General features: G+C 36.7%; 1 protein-coding gene across 1 annotated transcript in view; it reads right to left on the bottom strand.

Annotated features, from left to right (window-relative positions):
- The window catches only part of Ziz (dedicator of cytokinesis protein Ziz), a 542,949-nt gene that overhangs the window by 19,994 nt on the left and 505,947 nt on the right, over positions 1 to 17,008 (bottom strand). Inside the window, exon 35 of the mRNA XM_067151766.2 lies at positions 14,027 to 14,145. Within this exon, the coding sequence (XP_067007867.2) occupies positions 14,027 to 14,145 (119 nt within the window). The remainder of the gene's footprint in view (positions 1 to 14,026; positions 14,146 to 17,008) is intronic.

Genomic DNA, 17,008 nt, shown 5'->3' with positions numbered 1-17,008 from the left:
TATAACAAAATATAACACTTCCCAGAAAACAATTAAAAATGCCAAAAATGACCTTAAATTGCTCCAAAAATGACCTATCTCTTGTAAACAGCAAAAAATGGAAAAAATGTCCTAACAAATTGCCCTTATTTAATCAGTCAATTCATGAAACACATGTACATATACTCAAGCTATATTTTGGCCTTCATAAAAAAAAAGATGCAAAGTCATCAAATGCCTTGCCCTATATATTACCATCCTGGAAGAACACACAACACGGCCTGTTCTAGCTTTGTATCACCAATCTGACATTCAATTCTGTTGAATTTCTTACCTACTGACATCAATTTAGTCTTCGAGAGGCTAATTTTCATACCATACTCATTGCACCTATTTTCAAGTTCCAAGATATTAGACTGCAGGCTTTTGACACAATCTGCCATTAAGACCAAGTCGTCAGTACAGGCCAGACTGCTTACTACATTTCCAGCTAACTGAATCCCTCCCTGCCATTTTGTACTTTTCAGCAGACGATCCATGTAAACTACGAACAGCAAAGGTGAAAGATTACAGCCTTGTCTAACCCCTGTAAGTACCCTGAATCAAGAACTCATGCTACCATCAATTCTCACTGAAGCCCAATTGTTAACATAAATGCCTTTGATTGATTTTAATAATCTACCTTTAATTCCATAGTCCCCCAGCATAGCAAACATTTTTTTCCCTCGGTACCCTGTCATATGCTTTCTCTAGATCTACGAAACTTAGAAACACAACTGCCTATTCCTCTCGTAGCATTTCTCAATTACCTGGCACATACTGAAAATCTGATCCTGACAGCCTCTCTGTGGTCTGAAACCACACTGGTTTTCATCCAACTTCCTCTCAACGATTGATCGCACCCTTCCTTCCAAGATGCCGGTGAATACTTTGCCTGGTATACTAATCAATGATACACCTCGATAGTTGTTGCAATCCTTCCTGTTCCCTTGCTTATAGTTAGGTGCAATTACTGCTTTTGTCCAATCTGAAAGTACCTTACCAACATTCCATGCTAATTTTATTACTCTATGAAGCCATTTCATCCCTGCCTTCCCACTATACATCACCATTTCATGTCTAATTTCATCTATTCCTGCTGCCTTATGACAACGGAGTTTATTTACCATCCTTTCCACTTCCTCAAGCGTAATTTCACCAACATCATTTTCCTCTTCCCCATGAGCTTGGCTATTCGCAACACCAACAGGATGATTTCATTTTACATTGAGAAGATGTTCAAAATATTCCCTCCACCTCTCCAGTGATTCCCTGGGATCTATTATGAGTTCACCTGAATTACTCAAAACACTGTTCATTTCCTTTTTCCCTCCTTTCCTAAGATTCTTTATTACTGTCCAGAAAGGTTTCCCTGCTGCTTGACCTAGCCTTTCCAGGTTATTACCAAAATCTTCCCACGACTTCTTTTTGGATTCAATAACTATCTGTTTCGCTCTGTTTCTTTCATCTATGTCTAATCCCTGTCTGCCTTGGCCCTTGTTTGGAGCCATTTCTGATAAGCCTTCCTTTTATGTTTACAAGCTGCTCTCACTTCATCATTCACCAAGATGTTCGCCTTTTCCCGTCTTTACACATAGTTGTTCCTAGGTAATCCCTTGCTGTTTCTACTACAGCATCCCTGTATGCCACCCATTCACTTTCTATATCCTGAACCTACTTGCTGTCCAGTGTTCGAAATTTCTCACTAATCATTCCATGTACTTCTGTCTGATTTCCTCGTCCTGGAGATTTTCTACCGTTATTCGTTTGCAGACAGATTCCACTTTCTCTACCCTAGGCCCAGAGCTACTTAGTTCACTACAGATCAGATAGTGGTCTGTATCATCGAAAAATCCCGGAAAACTTGTACATTCCTAACAGATTTCCTGAATTCGGAGTTGGTTAAGATATAGTCTATTATGGATCTGATACCCCTAGCCTCCCATGTGTAGCGGTGAATAGTCTTATGCTTGAAGAATGTATTCGTAACTGCTAACCCATACTAGCACAGAAGTCCAGCAAACGCTTCCCATTACCATTAGCTTCCATATCTTTCCCACATTTACCAATCACCCTTTCGTATCCTTCAGTTCTATTCCCAACTCTCGCATTGAAATCGCCCATTAGCACTATTCTATCCTTGCTGTAGACCCTATTTTTTCCCCACAAGTTCATATCTTCTTTTACTTCCTGGGTGAATGTTTCCCAACTTTTCTTTGGCTACTACCTTTTCACAAATTCTTTTCACTTCGAAGTATCTCGCTCTACTCCCTTCAGTCTTTTCATATTCTCCATTTCTTCCAAGTTTTCTTCTTTTCCTTTACATTATCTTTCACTCTAACATTCCACCATATTGTCTCTTTCTCTCTCACATTTCCTGATGTTCTGCCACATGTTTTCTCTGCACACGCACTCTTAAAATTATTCCATTCCTATTCAACATGACTAATATCTGTCCTTGGTATCAGTTTTTGTAATTCATTCCTAAACTCTTCCTGGACCTCCTTTTCCTCCAATCCCCAGACCCTAATCCTTTTTTCTCTTTTTTCTTGTAGTTTTGTGACCTTTCCTACTTTCAACTTTGCTGTCACTGCTCTGGAGTCATCCCCAAAGGCTACCTCAGGCATAAATGTAACATCCATAAGATCTTTCCGATGTCCCTTTTCCATAATATGTAATCAATCAATATTTTCATTCTTCTGTCTCCCCATCCATACCTGGTAATCTTCTGGATATTTTTCTTCCTAACCATGTGTTTCCTATTATTAGTTAGTTCCTCTGGCAAAAGTTATATTCCTTTCTTGATTTTTGTTGCCGTATCCATATGGCCCCAGAATCTCTTCTCTTCCCACTTGTGCATTCAGATCTCCCATTATCATTAATTCCTTGTCTTCAATGTATTTCTCCATTTCTTCACAGAATTGTTCTACATGTTCTTCTTTATTTCCAGTTTGTGGAGCATATACTTAGAACAGATCTTGTGTTTCTGTCTCAAACTGTATCCTTGCTATGATAATTCTGTTACTGATCTTCTTCACTTCCTCCACAAATTCCAGAATATCCTTTCTAATGATTATTGCTACTCCATTTAATGCATGCCAGCTTAAATATAAATTATTGGAAGTTATTATAAGGCCAAGTGTTCCAATTTTCAGTCTCAATAAAATAACAAATTGATCAATTAACTACTTATTAAAAATATTTTGTTTAAAAACAAATGGTCTTGTAAAACTGAGGCATCCACTCTAATAGATGTATGTAAAGTGTTTATATCTGCAACTCCTCCTGTTGAACATTCTTCTATTCCATTGCTTTGAGGAGTTTTACAAAGTTTCTTGACTCTAAAGACAAAAGGAAGAACACTCTTATTATATGATTCTACATAACTAAAACTCAGTATGAAGGTACTGTATATTAATGAACGGCTTTCTAAGTACACTGCTGTCTCCTACGTATAACTACATTTGATTGTAACTCTTGGAGTCAGTTGAACATAAACCCTGTCTTTCAATCCTAAAATAAAACCAAATTTATAAATCGCCAGTTTGATAATATGAAAGGGAGACGTTATACTACTATTACAAGCATACTTACTTTGTGGCTCTCACACTTGCTATTTAAAAGTTTATCATACAATGTGTCTTTGCCTCCTTGCTTGTCAATTCAAAACATGTATGGACCTTGTTGTGGAGTGACAGTTTAGAAGAGGAAGACAAGCGCACGGAGGGCAACGAGCTACTGCTTGATGCTACTTGGACAGGAGGGGACAGCTAGGGGAAGGGAGGGGAATGTCGTCTGAAAACTATTTATGCTGCGGTGTTCTTTTTCCTTTTTTATTCTCCATGAAACTACCTCATTCCTCATTTCCCTAGTACGCCTCTTCAGTGATGGCTAGGCCATCTATGACATCTCATGGCGGAACTGATGAGGATCCAACCAGCCTTCGGGCTGATGACTAAACATACATATACATGAATTTTTTTATTAATTTAAATAATACGTTTTCATCATTCATTGGTTCATTCAAATTTAATTCACTATTCCTTTTTTGTGCCAAGTAAATCTATATTCTTTCCAAAATGTCCATAAATTTGCCTTTCTTAACTGTATGTAAAACTTTTATATCTTCTTTTCCATCTGTAAATCTGTGATCATATTCCTGCATATGTTCACCCATTGCTGAGTATCTCCTGTGTCTAACCAGCATTTACATTTTCCTTTATCTAATTTCTAGGCTTTTACCTGATTGTCTGAATATATGTCTATTGCACTCTTGGCATGTGATACAGTTTACCCCTGAGTTGTGAAATTTATTTACATTATTCATCTTAAGCATCTTAAAGAACATTTTATTATTATTATTACTACTACTACCCATTTTGTATGCGATTTCAGTACCTTGTTTTTAAATATTTATTTAATCCATACAAGTACGTGTTATGAAATATGAGCACATGTATGTTTTCCTTTTCTTTCCGTTCCTTATTTAAGGCTGATTAGTTTTATATGTTATTTTTCATTCTATTGGCGCAGTTCTTAGAATATCCGTTACTTCTTGCAATTTTGTAAATTATCTTCATTAACTTTTCAAATACCTGCTTTTTGAAGGGGCCCTAAATGCTCTGTTTATCAAACTGTAAAAAGTAGCCTCCTTATGGTGACCAGGGTGGTTCGAATCACTTCTAATAAATTGTGTTGGTTTGTGTTTCCTTTCTACAAATCTTGTATTCAAAACTTCTGTTATTTCTTTCAATCTCAATATCTAAATAGCTTAGTGAAATATTTTTCTCTGATTCCAACATTAAAAAAAGTACAATACGAGAAAATGGAATTAAACCAATTAAACGAATTAAAACCATCAACAATTTGGCTAAACATCACAATAGTGAAATACGTATAATTATTATCTTACAAACACTGCTAAACCAAACTACAGCCTTAATGGGCCTTGGCCTAACTAGCGACTGCTGCTCAGCCCAAAGGCCTGCAGATTACGAGGTTATGCATAGTCAGTGCGACGAATCCTTTCAGCCCTTATTCCCAGCTCTCTAGACTGGGGTTGCCATCCAACATTAGACAGCTCCTCAATTAACAGTAATCATGCAGGCTGTGTGAACCTAGAACCATCTCTCACATCCAGGTAAAAATGCCTGACCTGGCCGGGAATCGAATGCATGGCCTCTCCGTTGAGAGGCAGGTGACCGCGGGGCTGGCTTCAAACATTAATTACAGGAGTTATAAATTTTATTATTATTATTATTGATATATACAGTCGTATCAGCACACACGTTTTTAAAACATAACCGGTTTTCGGACACTAAGGTCCATCATCAGTGTTAATATTTAAATTTAATTTCACATAAGTGTGTCGTCAAAATGAGTTAAAAATGAGTTTAAATTTGTAGCCCTGTTGACATCAACTGTAAAATGAGAAAAAAGGAACCAAGTGTTAAAATTATGAAATCAATTCATGTAAACTTACAATGTTGTTGTAAAAATTATGGACATACCATGTTAAGGCTGGCTTTCCTTCGTGCTCAGGCTGTTGGTCGAGTACTAACGAGCGTTCAGCTTTAACTACGGAACCGCACTGCAAGCACATGATGTTACGTCACCTCAAGGTTACGTAGTGAGCACCTGATGTTTACGTCAACTCAAGATTGTAAACAAGATGTTGCTTGCGGCTGTTTCATTTAAAATTTTATCTGGTTCCCTAGTCTGCGCTAAAAATATCTCAATGTTTTCACGTGTATTTAATTCAAATCCATAATTACCTTTAAAAATTAACTTCATGTCCTTTTCGATCCCTAAAAAGCTATGGTTATTGTTATAAATGTGTTCCGCAAAAGCTGAATACTTGTTGTACTTTATTGCCTTAAAATGTTCTTGATATCTTTGATTTAAGGTTCGCCCGGTTCTACCTATATAAAACCTTTTACAGTCGTTACAAGTGAGCCTGTATACTCCCGAATTAGTATATATATCTTTTCTATTGACACTGTGTGCATTATATATATGTTCTGATATTTTATTTCTGGTTCGGAAAGCTGTTTTTAGTTGAAATTTCTTAAATATATTCGCGATTTTAAAAACTTGACTTCCAAAATATGTAAATGTCACAAATTTATTATGTTCATGGATTTTCTTTCTTTTCTCATGGTTTTTCTTTTTTTCTCCATTTTCTTTCTTACGTATAATATTGTCTATCATTTCTGGGTTGTAGCCATTTGCTTTAGCAATTTGTTTTATTATTCTAATTTCTTTCAGTTTGTTTTCATTACTCAAGGGAAGTTTTAGTAATCTACTAATGTAGCTGTTGTAAGCTGATTGTTTGTGGGTTCCTGGGTGGTTGGAATCTTTATTGATGGTAGTGATGGCCTGTGTGGGTTTCCTAAAAATATCGAAATCTATCCTATTGTTGGTTTTTGTTAATGTGAGGTCCAAGAAATTTAACTTTTTATCGATTTCTTTCTCCATAGTGAATTTAATGTTGCTGTCAAGCAAATTCAAACAACCCATTCGGGAGTAATGAGGTCTCCATTTAAAAATACTACCGTGTCGTCAACAAAACGGACCCACAATTTTATTTCTTTCTGATATGTGTTCAAAATGGTTTTCTCAAGATTATTTAAATAAATATTGGCTAAGAAACCTGATAGTGGGCTCCCCATTGGTAAACCTGTGTTTTGCTGGTAGTACTTCCCGTTGAATGTAAAGTAATTATTTTCTAATATTAGAGTTAATAAGTTTATCGTTTCATTAATTTCTATGTGACTTAGTCTATCTTGATTCTTTAAGTTTTCTTCTATTAAGTCTATGGTCTCTTTAATAGGAATATTGGAATACATGTTGGTCACGTCATATGATACCATTACAGTTTCTTCGTTTATTTCTGTTGATTGTATTTTGGAAATAGCTTCCAAAGAATTCGATATTGAATTACTATTTTCTAGTGTAATGTGGTTTTGTAAGTGTTTAAGTAAATATTTTGATAATTGAAATGTGGGGCTGTTACGACAATTAATTATAGGTCTAACAGGGTAATTCTCTTTGTGAATTTTTGGGAGAAACTTTAAAGTTGGGCATCTTGGGTTCATCAGGACTAATTTTTGTTTCCCTTTTTCATTTATTATGAACTGTGTGTCCTTTAGAGTTTCTTTTATTTTTGTGTTTAAGTTCTTGGTGGGGTCCTTCTTTATTTCCTTTATGCCATTTGTTTCTATGAAATCAATTGTTTTTTGGATGTAGTCGTCTTTATTTATGATAACTGTGATGTTACCCTTATCTGCTTTAGTTACAATCAAGTTATTATTTTTGATTTTAGTTTTTAGATTAGTTATTACTTTTTGTTGTGTACTACTTTCTTTATTTTCTGTAATAGGTTTGTTTTTGATGTTTTCAATTTGATTTGCTACTAAGTGTCTTACAGTTTCTTTTTTATTGTCAGGGACTTTTTGGATAGCTGATTCAGTTTCTGTTATTAGTTGTTTTAATGCGGCACTGTTAATGTTTTGTTTAAAACTGTGTTTGTAACCTAGTTTTAATAGGTTGGTTTCATTTTGGGTTAAAGGTGTGTCCGAAATGTTGACAACAGGTTCACAAAATTCGTGTTCAGTTAAATTATTGGAATCATCACGTGTATATTTGTTCTTAAGATTATTTAATTTATTCTGAATTGTTTTTCGTTTTTTCTCAAGTCTAATTCTTATGTATTCGTGAATGTGTGTTGCGAGACATGCCCATTCCAGTTTATTGAATGTGTTCATAAGTTGAAGTTGAAGTTGAAACGCTTCTTCATTTAACTGGTCCTTCTTTGCATGTAGACTCTTGATTTCACTTTTTAACCATGTTGTCCGTGCTATTTTGACAGCTCGTTGTTGACGACACGGTAGTATTTTTAAATGGAGACCTCATTACTCCCGAAACATTTCTGGGTTGTTTGAATTTGCTTGACAGCAATATTAAATTCACTATGGAGAAAGAAATCGATAAAAAGTTAAATTTCTTGGACCTCACATTAACAAAAACCAACAATAGGATAGATTTCGATATTTTTAGGAAACCCACACAGGCCATCACTACCATCAATAAAGATTCCAACCACCCAGGAACCCACAAACAATCAGCTTACAACAGCTACATTAGTAGATTACTAAAACTTCCCTTGAGTAATGAAAACAAACTGAAAGAAATTAGAATAATAAAACAAATTGCTAAAGCAAATGGCTACAACCCAGAAATGATAGACAATATTATATGTAAGAAAGAAAATGGAGAAAAAAAGAAAAACCATGAGAAAAGAAAGAAAATCCATGAACATAATAAATTTGTGACATTTACATATTTTGGAAGTCAAGTTTTTAAAATCGCGAATATATTTAAGAAATTTCAACTAAAAACAGCTTTCCGAACCAGAAATAAAATATCAGAACATATATATAATGCACACAGTGTCAATAGAAAAGATATATATACTAATTCGGGAGTATACAGGCTCACTTGTAACGACTGTAAAAAGTTTTATATAGGTAGAACCGGGCGAACCTTAAATCAAAGATATCAAGAACATTTTAAGGCAATAAAGTACAACAAGTATTCAGCTTTTGCGGAACACATTTATAACAATAACCATAGCTTTTTAGGGATCGAAAAGGACATGAAGTTAATTTTTAAAGGTAATTATGGATTTGAATTAAATACACGTGAAAACATTGAGATATTTTTAGCGCAGACTAGGGAACCAGATAAAATTTTAAATGAAACAGCCGCAAGCAACATCTTGTTTACAATCTTGAGTTGACGTAAACATCAGGTGCTCACTACGTAACCTTGAGGTGACGTAACATCATGTGCTTGCAGTGCGGTTCCGTAGTTAAAGCTGAACGCTCGTTAGTACTCGACCAACAGCCTGAACACGAAGGAAAGCCAGCCTTAACATGGTATGTCCATAATTTTTACAACAACATTGTAAGTTTACATGAATTGATTTCATAATTTTAACACTTGGTTCCTTTTTTCTCATTTTACAGTTGATGTCAACAGGGCTACAAATTTAAACTCATTTTTAACTCATTTTGACGACACACTTATGTGAAATTAAATTTAAATATTAACACTGATGATGGACCTTAGTGTCCGAAAACCGGTTATGTTTTAAAAACGTGTGTGCTGATACGACTGTATATATCAATAATAATAATAATAAAATAATTATATCAGCACTGTCAAAATGGCTTTGATATTTTATAATGATTATAAGGAGTTATAAATCTTGATACTTGACATTCGATTCAGCATTACCGTGAAAACTTCGGCAATTTCCCGTGAAAACTTCTTTCAGGTCAGCAGCTTTGGCCAAGTTCATTGAAAATTCTAATAAGTAATGTCAAGCCAAACAACAATTGCTCATAGGTAGGTTTTTAATTCTCTAATTTAAGAAAATAAAGCACATCCAATACAAAAGCGCCCAACATGATTGTGAAATCCCCTCTTAGTTATCTCCCACTTTAATTTAGTCACCGGTATACTGTTTCTATAAGTTTCTGGACGTCTTGTACCACATAAATTAGACCTACATTGACTTTTAAAGGTCATGTTGAACTTGACAACATGATTTTGAATGTTAGTATTGATTCTCAAAAATTTTTGAATGCAATTCTGTCTTGCCTAATCGCAAGCAAGTTGGAGAGAGGAAAAAAAAATCATCAAAACTCCAGAAATTTTGGTATATTTGTGACCTTCAGCTCAGCTGGAAAACATGTTGAGACACTCGTGGCTACAGTGAATATACGCACTTGCAGCACAAGCCAGTACAAGTGGGAAATGATACAAACATTTTATATGTTACGCTGCAGGTATAAAACGACTGTGACTTTTATATAAGGACATTTTAATGTAAAAACCCCATTTTACGTTAGGACAAAAACAATAATAGACAATCCCAAGACCTCCCATGACTTTTAGTTATGTAACGTGCAACATATGTTCTAGTCTTGAGAATATAATCATATCCAATCATATTAAAATACTAGATTCATATTAGGAAGGAGCAATCATTTTGATTCCTGTCTGAAAGTCCAGTGACTGCACAGTGTGGTTCGAACACCACAGAAGCCAACCAGAAATAAACCTACAGGAAAAGGAGATTTCTGAACCCACAATCCCTTATTACAAATTCAAATACCATCTTCAAGAGATTGAAATAACTGAACAAATGGTGAGAGCACGTGGCACCATATCTCGACACTTCGCCGACACATGGAAGTGTTTCCAGCTACCCATGGAGGGTATTCATGAAATAGTTAATGATAGCTCTTGAGGGTTCCACTAGACACCACATACTAAGTGCATAATATTGTTACTGACAAAACATTACCTTATTTAAATTTATGTTTATACTTTCAAAATTACATCATTTCTGTGTTTATTCCTTTGTAACATCTCCATTTATCACATGTGATCTGTAATATTAAAATCAAAATCTCTTTATTTGCAAATGAGGCATCTACCTCGGTGGCAAATGGTACACTAAAATACATCGTCACACACTAAATTTTAAATTAAGAAGAGAAGAAAATTTTCCTAGAATGCAATATGAAGTTTTCTATTAAACACACAGCTCATCCTTAATAAATTTATATTGTTTACAAAATTCTACTTATGATATCTCCTGTACTTACAAACATAGTCAACTCATATACAGTATGTGGAATTACTTCAAATAATACAGGGAGAATAATTTAAGTGTTCAGACTTCTCCTCGCATGCCGTGGGAAGTCCTGAGCTAACGCCATATGGCTTCTGTCAACACTGACGAGATAAAAAGTGTTCACTGCCAGCGCGCAGCTGTTTAGCACGCTGTCCTTCAGTTCGCTGGGACTTTTAAGGTGTGTTGTGAGGTTATTATCACGATGGTTAAATACACTATAGAGCAAAGAATATTTTTGGTCGAGTGTTCTTTGCAAAAGAAGAAGAAACCAGTTAAAAGGTGCCTTGGAAAATTCCATAGACAATTTCCCTGTGCGACAGTACCATCAAAACGTTACGTGCATCAGCTCGTTTACAAGTGGCGTAGTACTGGCTCCATAAGCAATAAGAAAAAGAAGCGAAGGAGAAAAGCTCTCACACGGGAGAGGTTAGAAGATATACAGGCAAGACTCCAGATCAGTCCACATAAGTCGCTTCGGAGAGTAGCTCAGGAAAGTGGTATTTCACCTTCTTCAGCATGTAATGCAACAAAATTGTTACATTTACGATCTTATCAGGCTCATTCAGTCCATAACAACTGCCTACAGATTTCATGCAAGAATACGATTTTGCAATTGGCTAATGAATAGTGTCTACGACGGTGTTGTGGATCTGAACTTTCTTTTTATGAGCGACAAAGCCTGATTTCATTTGAATGGATATGTCAATTCACAGAACAATAGAACCTGGGATACAGACAACCCGCACATTTTACAGCCGAAGCTCTGCACGATGTGAAGGTGGGTGTGTGGTGCGCTATCAGTGCCCGACGAATTATCGGTCCGATATTTCTTCAGGACACGATTACTTCTGATCGTTATATTCCCAACATTCTGGGACCATTTTTTGGTGAACTGACTGAAGAGAAAAGGTACGGCTATTTCCAGCAAGATAGTGCAACGGCCCATACGGTGCATAGCTCTATGCAACGGTTATGGAAAATATTCAATGATGATCTGATCATCAGTAATGGCTTATGGCCCCCTCGTTCGCCTGATTTAAGCACATGCGATTTTTATCTATTGGGAAATCTTAAAGGAAAAGTTTACAGGAATAATCCTCGAACTGCAGAAGAATTAAAAATTGAAATTAGGAACATTGTAAGTTCTATCGGTGTCCATGAACTACAAAGTGTGTTTCGAAATCTCATTACAAGATGTGAAGCTTGCATTGCAGCTGAAGATCACTTTCAGCATCGTCTGTAAATACTGGTGAGTTCAGTTTAATTTCCTAGTTGATTTATTTATTTGTTTATTCACTTACTTATTTGTCCAGAGCATCCATGTAGCCAGTGAGTTCAGTTTCGTTCACTTTCTATAGGCGTAATCATGCCGCTTCTTTGAGCTGACTATCCCTGCTTGTCATGGAGGGCACCGCGCTCGCTGTCTCCGCTTCCCAGCGCGCCTAATCCTCGGGCACTCCACTCTGAACTTTCAAATTAATCACCCTGGACTATACAACTGGTATAAGATTAAAATTTACATTGCACTTATTTACCTTTTTTTTTTTGAACCTAAGTAGCATAATGACCTGCTGCGTCTTAACCAGAGCCCCTTTTGCACCACTTTTCAGAGTTCCTGAAGGGCCTTCACAGCTACCATAGCAGTCCCAGGGCCCTCGAAGTCCCCACTGTACTTCACCCCTACAGGCAGTCCCCCACTTTGGCTGTCCAAACTCCTTAGACCGGGGGATGGATTTAATTTATTCACACACATTTTATTATTTACAATAACCTGCACTAGTCGAATGCCCTCTAACACTTCATTTATTTTCTCTGTTGCTGTTTATTCTCTTCTTGAATATCTGTACAGATTTTGGAAAAGGATCGAACACTACCCCTGGTAAACTGTTCCACTCCTTCACACCCTTCCCAATGAATGAAAATTTACCCCAATCGCTTCTGCTAAAATTCCTTCTAATTTTATACTTGTGGTCAGTCCTGCCGATATAATTATTTTCCAACTAAAGCCTCTCACGGATATCTCCCCATGCTGCTTCTCCTGTATAGGCTCTGTATAATTCCTATAAGTCTAGTTTTCTCCCTTCTCTTACTTAAAGTTTCCCACCCAAGTTCCTTTAACATTTCTGATACACTACTCTTTCTCCTGAAATCCCCTGTTACAAATCTTGCTGCTTTCCTCTGCACACTATCTATTTCTTTTATTAGGTATTTTGGTGAGGATCCCAAGCTCTGTTTGCTTATTGCAATAATGGACGAATCATACTTAAGTAACTTTTCTCTTTTAATTCTTTGTTGCATCCTTTAAGTAACCTCATTATGACATGTAACAATCCATATGCTTTCCTAACAATGTCATCCACATGACCCTTTCAGTGCAAATTACTTTCAAATCTCACACCTAAGTATTTGCACTTGCCATCTTTTGGGATAACTACCTCATCCAAAGTATATTCAAATTCAGTTTTAAAACTCCTGTTTGTAAATGTTGTAACAGTTGATTTGCCTCCATTAACCTTCATATTATTTGCTTCAACCCATTGTTGGATACTCTCAAGGTCCCTTTGTAATTCTGAACAATCCTCAATGTTATTTATTTCCCTACGAACAATTATGTCATCTGCATACAATCTTATTTTTGATGTTATATTATTCCCTAAATCATTTGTGTATATTAAGAAAAGTAACGGACCGATTATACTACCCTGTGCAATTCCCTTCCAAACTTTCTCTTCCTGTGATACATTATTTCCTACTTTGACTTTCTTGTCATTCATGGCAGCCTGTTAATACAGGAGGTTGATCTTTTGAATAAAAGCCTGGGATCTGAGTAAATATTTAAATAATATCTAATTTTGAACGTAGGTCTATGAAATATTTTATATGTATTTATATGTATGTATATATATTTTCACTAGACCTTCCATATGTCTTGCAGTATTGTGGTAAATAAATAATACTGTACATCTTATATTGGATTCATGCTGCAATATTCCACATGGTTTTACCTCCTCTGTACAGCAAACGTCAGAGGCATAAACAACGCGAGGCTCAACCACGACCTCCACTCTCTATAAGGTGCAACCAATCTGGTTGTATGTTTCATGGCAGGATAAGTACCCTTAGCCATCAAAGGCATCTGCATCCCTAAATTCAAATATTGGAAGAATTGCAGAAAAGATATAAATACTGGGATATGAGTATCAACCGCCACAGCCGACAGCAAGGCATTTCTACTGCTTATAAAGCAAAATGGCACTTTGTAAATTACAATACAGTACATGCAAGTTATAACAAAGTTACCTGAATACATCCTTCAATTCTTCCACCTTCTCTTCTTGGTACTGAGATGAATGACGTGCATCCAGAAAAGTAGTAGCATAAGCCAATGGACCAGCATTCACTTGGACGCAAACACTACCCTGTAAGAAATGGTACAGATTTGGCTTCTATGATCTTTTTAATAAATATTTACTACAAATTCATGAACCTTCAAAAAACATGAGATCTAGAAAACAGACAGTGTCAGAGCATTTTATCATAATACCAAGGATCATTAGACCAGCATTCTGTGAAGCGAGTTCTTGCTTTGGGTTATTAGGAGACACACAACTACAAAACCCATCTCTGAAGACTTGCTTGAATTTTAGAATTACAGAATTTTGGTAAAATTAAGCTCCACGAGTAAAAAAAAAAATTCCAGGAGGTATGAAAAACAATTTATGATGTACATGTTCATAAACCGATGAACTTGGTTGACAGAGGAACATGTAAACTTACTTGCAACAATTGCTTTAGCACAACAGAGAGGATGAACTTGTGTAAGTTCTCACTAGATACACAAAGGAATGGCTATCTGTTAAGACAAATTAACGAGTGTTATGTACTAAGTTGAAAGCCATATTATCGTAGAACTCTCCACATGGTTATCTTTCTAATCTTATGTGGTATTCTCAGAAGATAAGTCCTAGTCTAATGCATAATAGGTAATTCTTTGTGATTTGTTAAAGATCCTATAGGTCTTAAGAGAGCTGGAATATATATCATCACCAGTTCCCCTTTTCCAGCCAAGACCAGGTGGGGACAAATATGATTCCTGTCCACTTTGCCCTGTCTCTACAACATTCCTCATCCAACGCTGTGTTCTAGTCCAGGTTCTGCTGTCTAATACTGTTCTTCACAGAGTCCATCCATCGTAATCTTGGTCTTCCTTGTCCTCTCTTCCCTGTCATCTCTCTTTCCAGTGCTTATCTTGGCAGTCTTTCTTCTTTCATTTCCTTGACATATCCAGACCACCTCAATCTGTCCTGTTCTAGTTTGTCATTTACTTTTTACAAATTTAGTTCTTTTTGCATGTCTTCATTTCTCACTCTATCACTACTTGTCTTCTGTACAATATTCCTCAGGAATTTCGTTTCAGCTGTGCATACTCTACTCTCATCTCTCGGAGTCATTGGCCAGGTTTCTGTTGCATGTCATTATAGGTAAGTAATATCCCTTGTACATTACTTCTTTAGCCTCCATTGGTACGTCTTTATTCCAAATTAATCTCTGTACATGGTAGTAAAATGTATCCTTCTACTAATTTCCACATCCAGTCTTCCATTTTCTGTCAGTTCACCTCCAAAGTATTTGAAGTGTTCTACTATTTCCAGTTCCTTCTCTCCAATATTGGTAGTTCCTTTTCGTTCTTTACTCATCACCACTGTCTTGCTCTTCTACATGCTCATCCCCAGTCCCCATTGTTCAATCCTTCTATTCAATATATATTCAGGTGTTGTTGTACCTCCTCATCATCTTCTCCCCAGATCACATCATCATCATCATCATCATCATCATCTGCAAACACCATTACATTTATTCTTTTCCCTCTATAATCCCTTGCTGCCTTTACAATGCCATCCATCACCATTATGAACAGTAAAGCAACAACACACTCTCTAGTTTTAGGCCATTGTCATTTCCAAACCATTCTCTTCTATCCAATGTTGTCTTCACACAGCTGTAACAATTATCATAAATTGCTTTTATTTCCTCACCAATGCCCCTGTTTGTCAGGCTTTTCCAACTTGTGTTCTGAGGATGCTGTCGTATGCTCTTTCTCTGCAAAAATAACCTCTATCTTTGTGGGTGGGGTTAACTTCCAATAAGTAACAAGGGGAACCTGACCCCTACAGAGCGCGTCACCAGGTGGTGGATAGGGGGCCTCTACAGTAAGCAGGGCTGGTTGAAATACCCAATACAACCTGCGAACCAACAGGTAGCCCAATTCCTAAGGGCTTTAAAATACTGGGACACCCTCTCTCCAGGGGCATAAATATGGAGGGCCCTTGCCCTGGGTTATGGGTGAAGACCTCAAACGGCATCTACGGCAGAGAAGATGGACTTCGGTACGGTGGAGATGGCAGAAGGGGCAAACCTGTAGTGTCTGTATTCCACGGGAGCGGCTACAAAAGCCGCCTGACTCCATGTTAGGGCGGCCTAATAAAATGCCTTTGGGAGAAGCGAACCCATCGTACAAACAGTCTAAAAAAATGAGTGCGAGTGATTCAAGGCCTCAGAAAATGCTACGGCGTCCCCCTGAAGCGACACTCAGTTCCCGGTGTTCTGGGGGAACTGTGAGAAGTGTACCAGAAATCAACAAAATCAGTATCATCAGTGTCATGACTTTGAATGGCAAGGTAGAAGAACTGCTAGAGTATATGGAGAAGAAAGATACAGCGATGATAGGAATGAGTGAGACAAAATGGTAGAGGAAAGCTCAAAAAGAAATGAAGAAAGGGTCTAGAATATATTGGAGTGGAGGAAAAATGGCAACAAATGGTACAGGTGTTATATTGAGAGAAGACCTAGCACAATATGTGGATAAATTGACCAGATCAGTGACAGGATAATTAAAGTTAGTCTTGGAGTATAGACTATAGACTTCATAGAATGATTACAGACATCAAGGTAACTAAGATGATAGCTACTCTCCTGGAAAATTGTCGCTTTTTTGTCGAATTCCAAGGACGCCGAAGCAGATGGAGGAATCAAAGGAATGGACTACCTCAAGGCAGTGTACTGGCTCCTATTCTTTTCAACATCTACACTAATGACCAGCCATTACCAGAAAATACTAAAAGCTTTATCTATGCCGATGACCTTGCACTTACTACTCAAACTGATACCTTTGATGAAGCAGAGATCTCTTTAACTGCTGCATTAGAAGAGCTAGGTACCTATTATGAGAAAAACCAACTCAAACCAAATCCAGCTAAGACTCAAATTTGTGCGTTCCATCTG

Source organism: Anabrus simplex, chromosome 7 (assembly GCF_040414725.1).
Source record: "Anabrus simplex isolate iqAnaSimp1 chromosome 7, ASM4041472v1, whole genome shotgun sequence".
Classification (NCBI taxonomy): Eukaryota; Metazoa; Arthropoda; class Insecta; order Orthoptera; family Tettigoniidae; genus Anabrus; species Anabrus simplex.
Note: the sequence above shows the minus strand (reverse complement) of the source record. Positions and strands in the feature narration are given on the sequence as shown.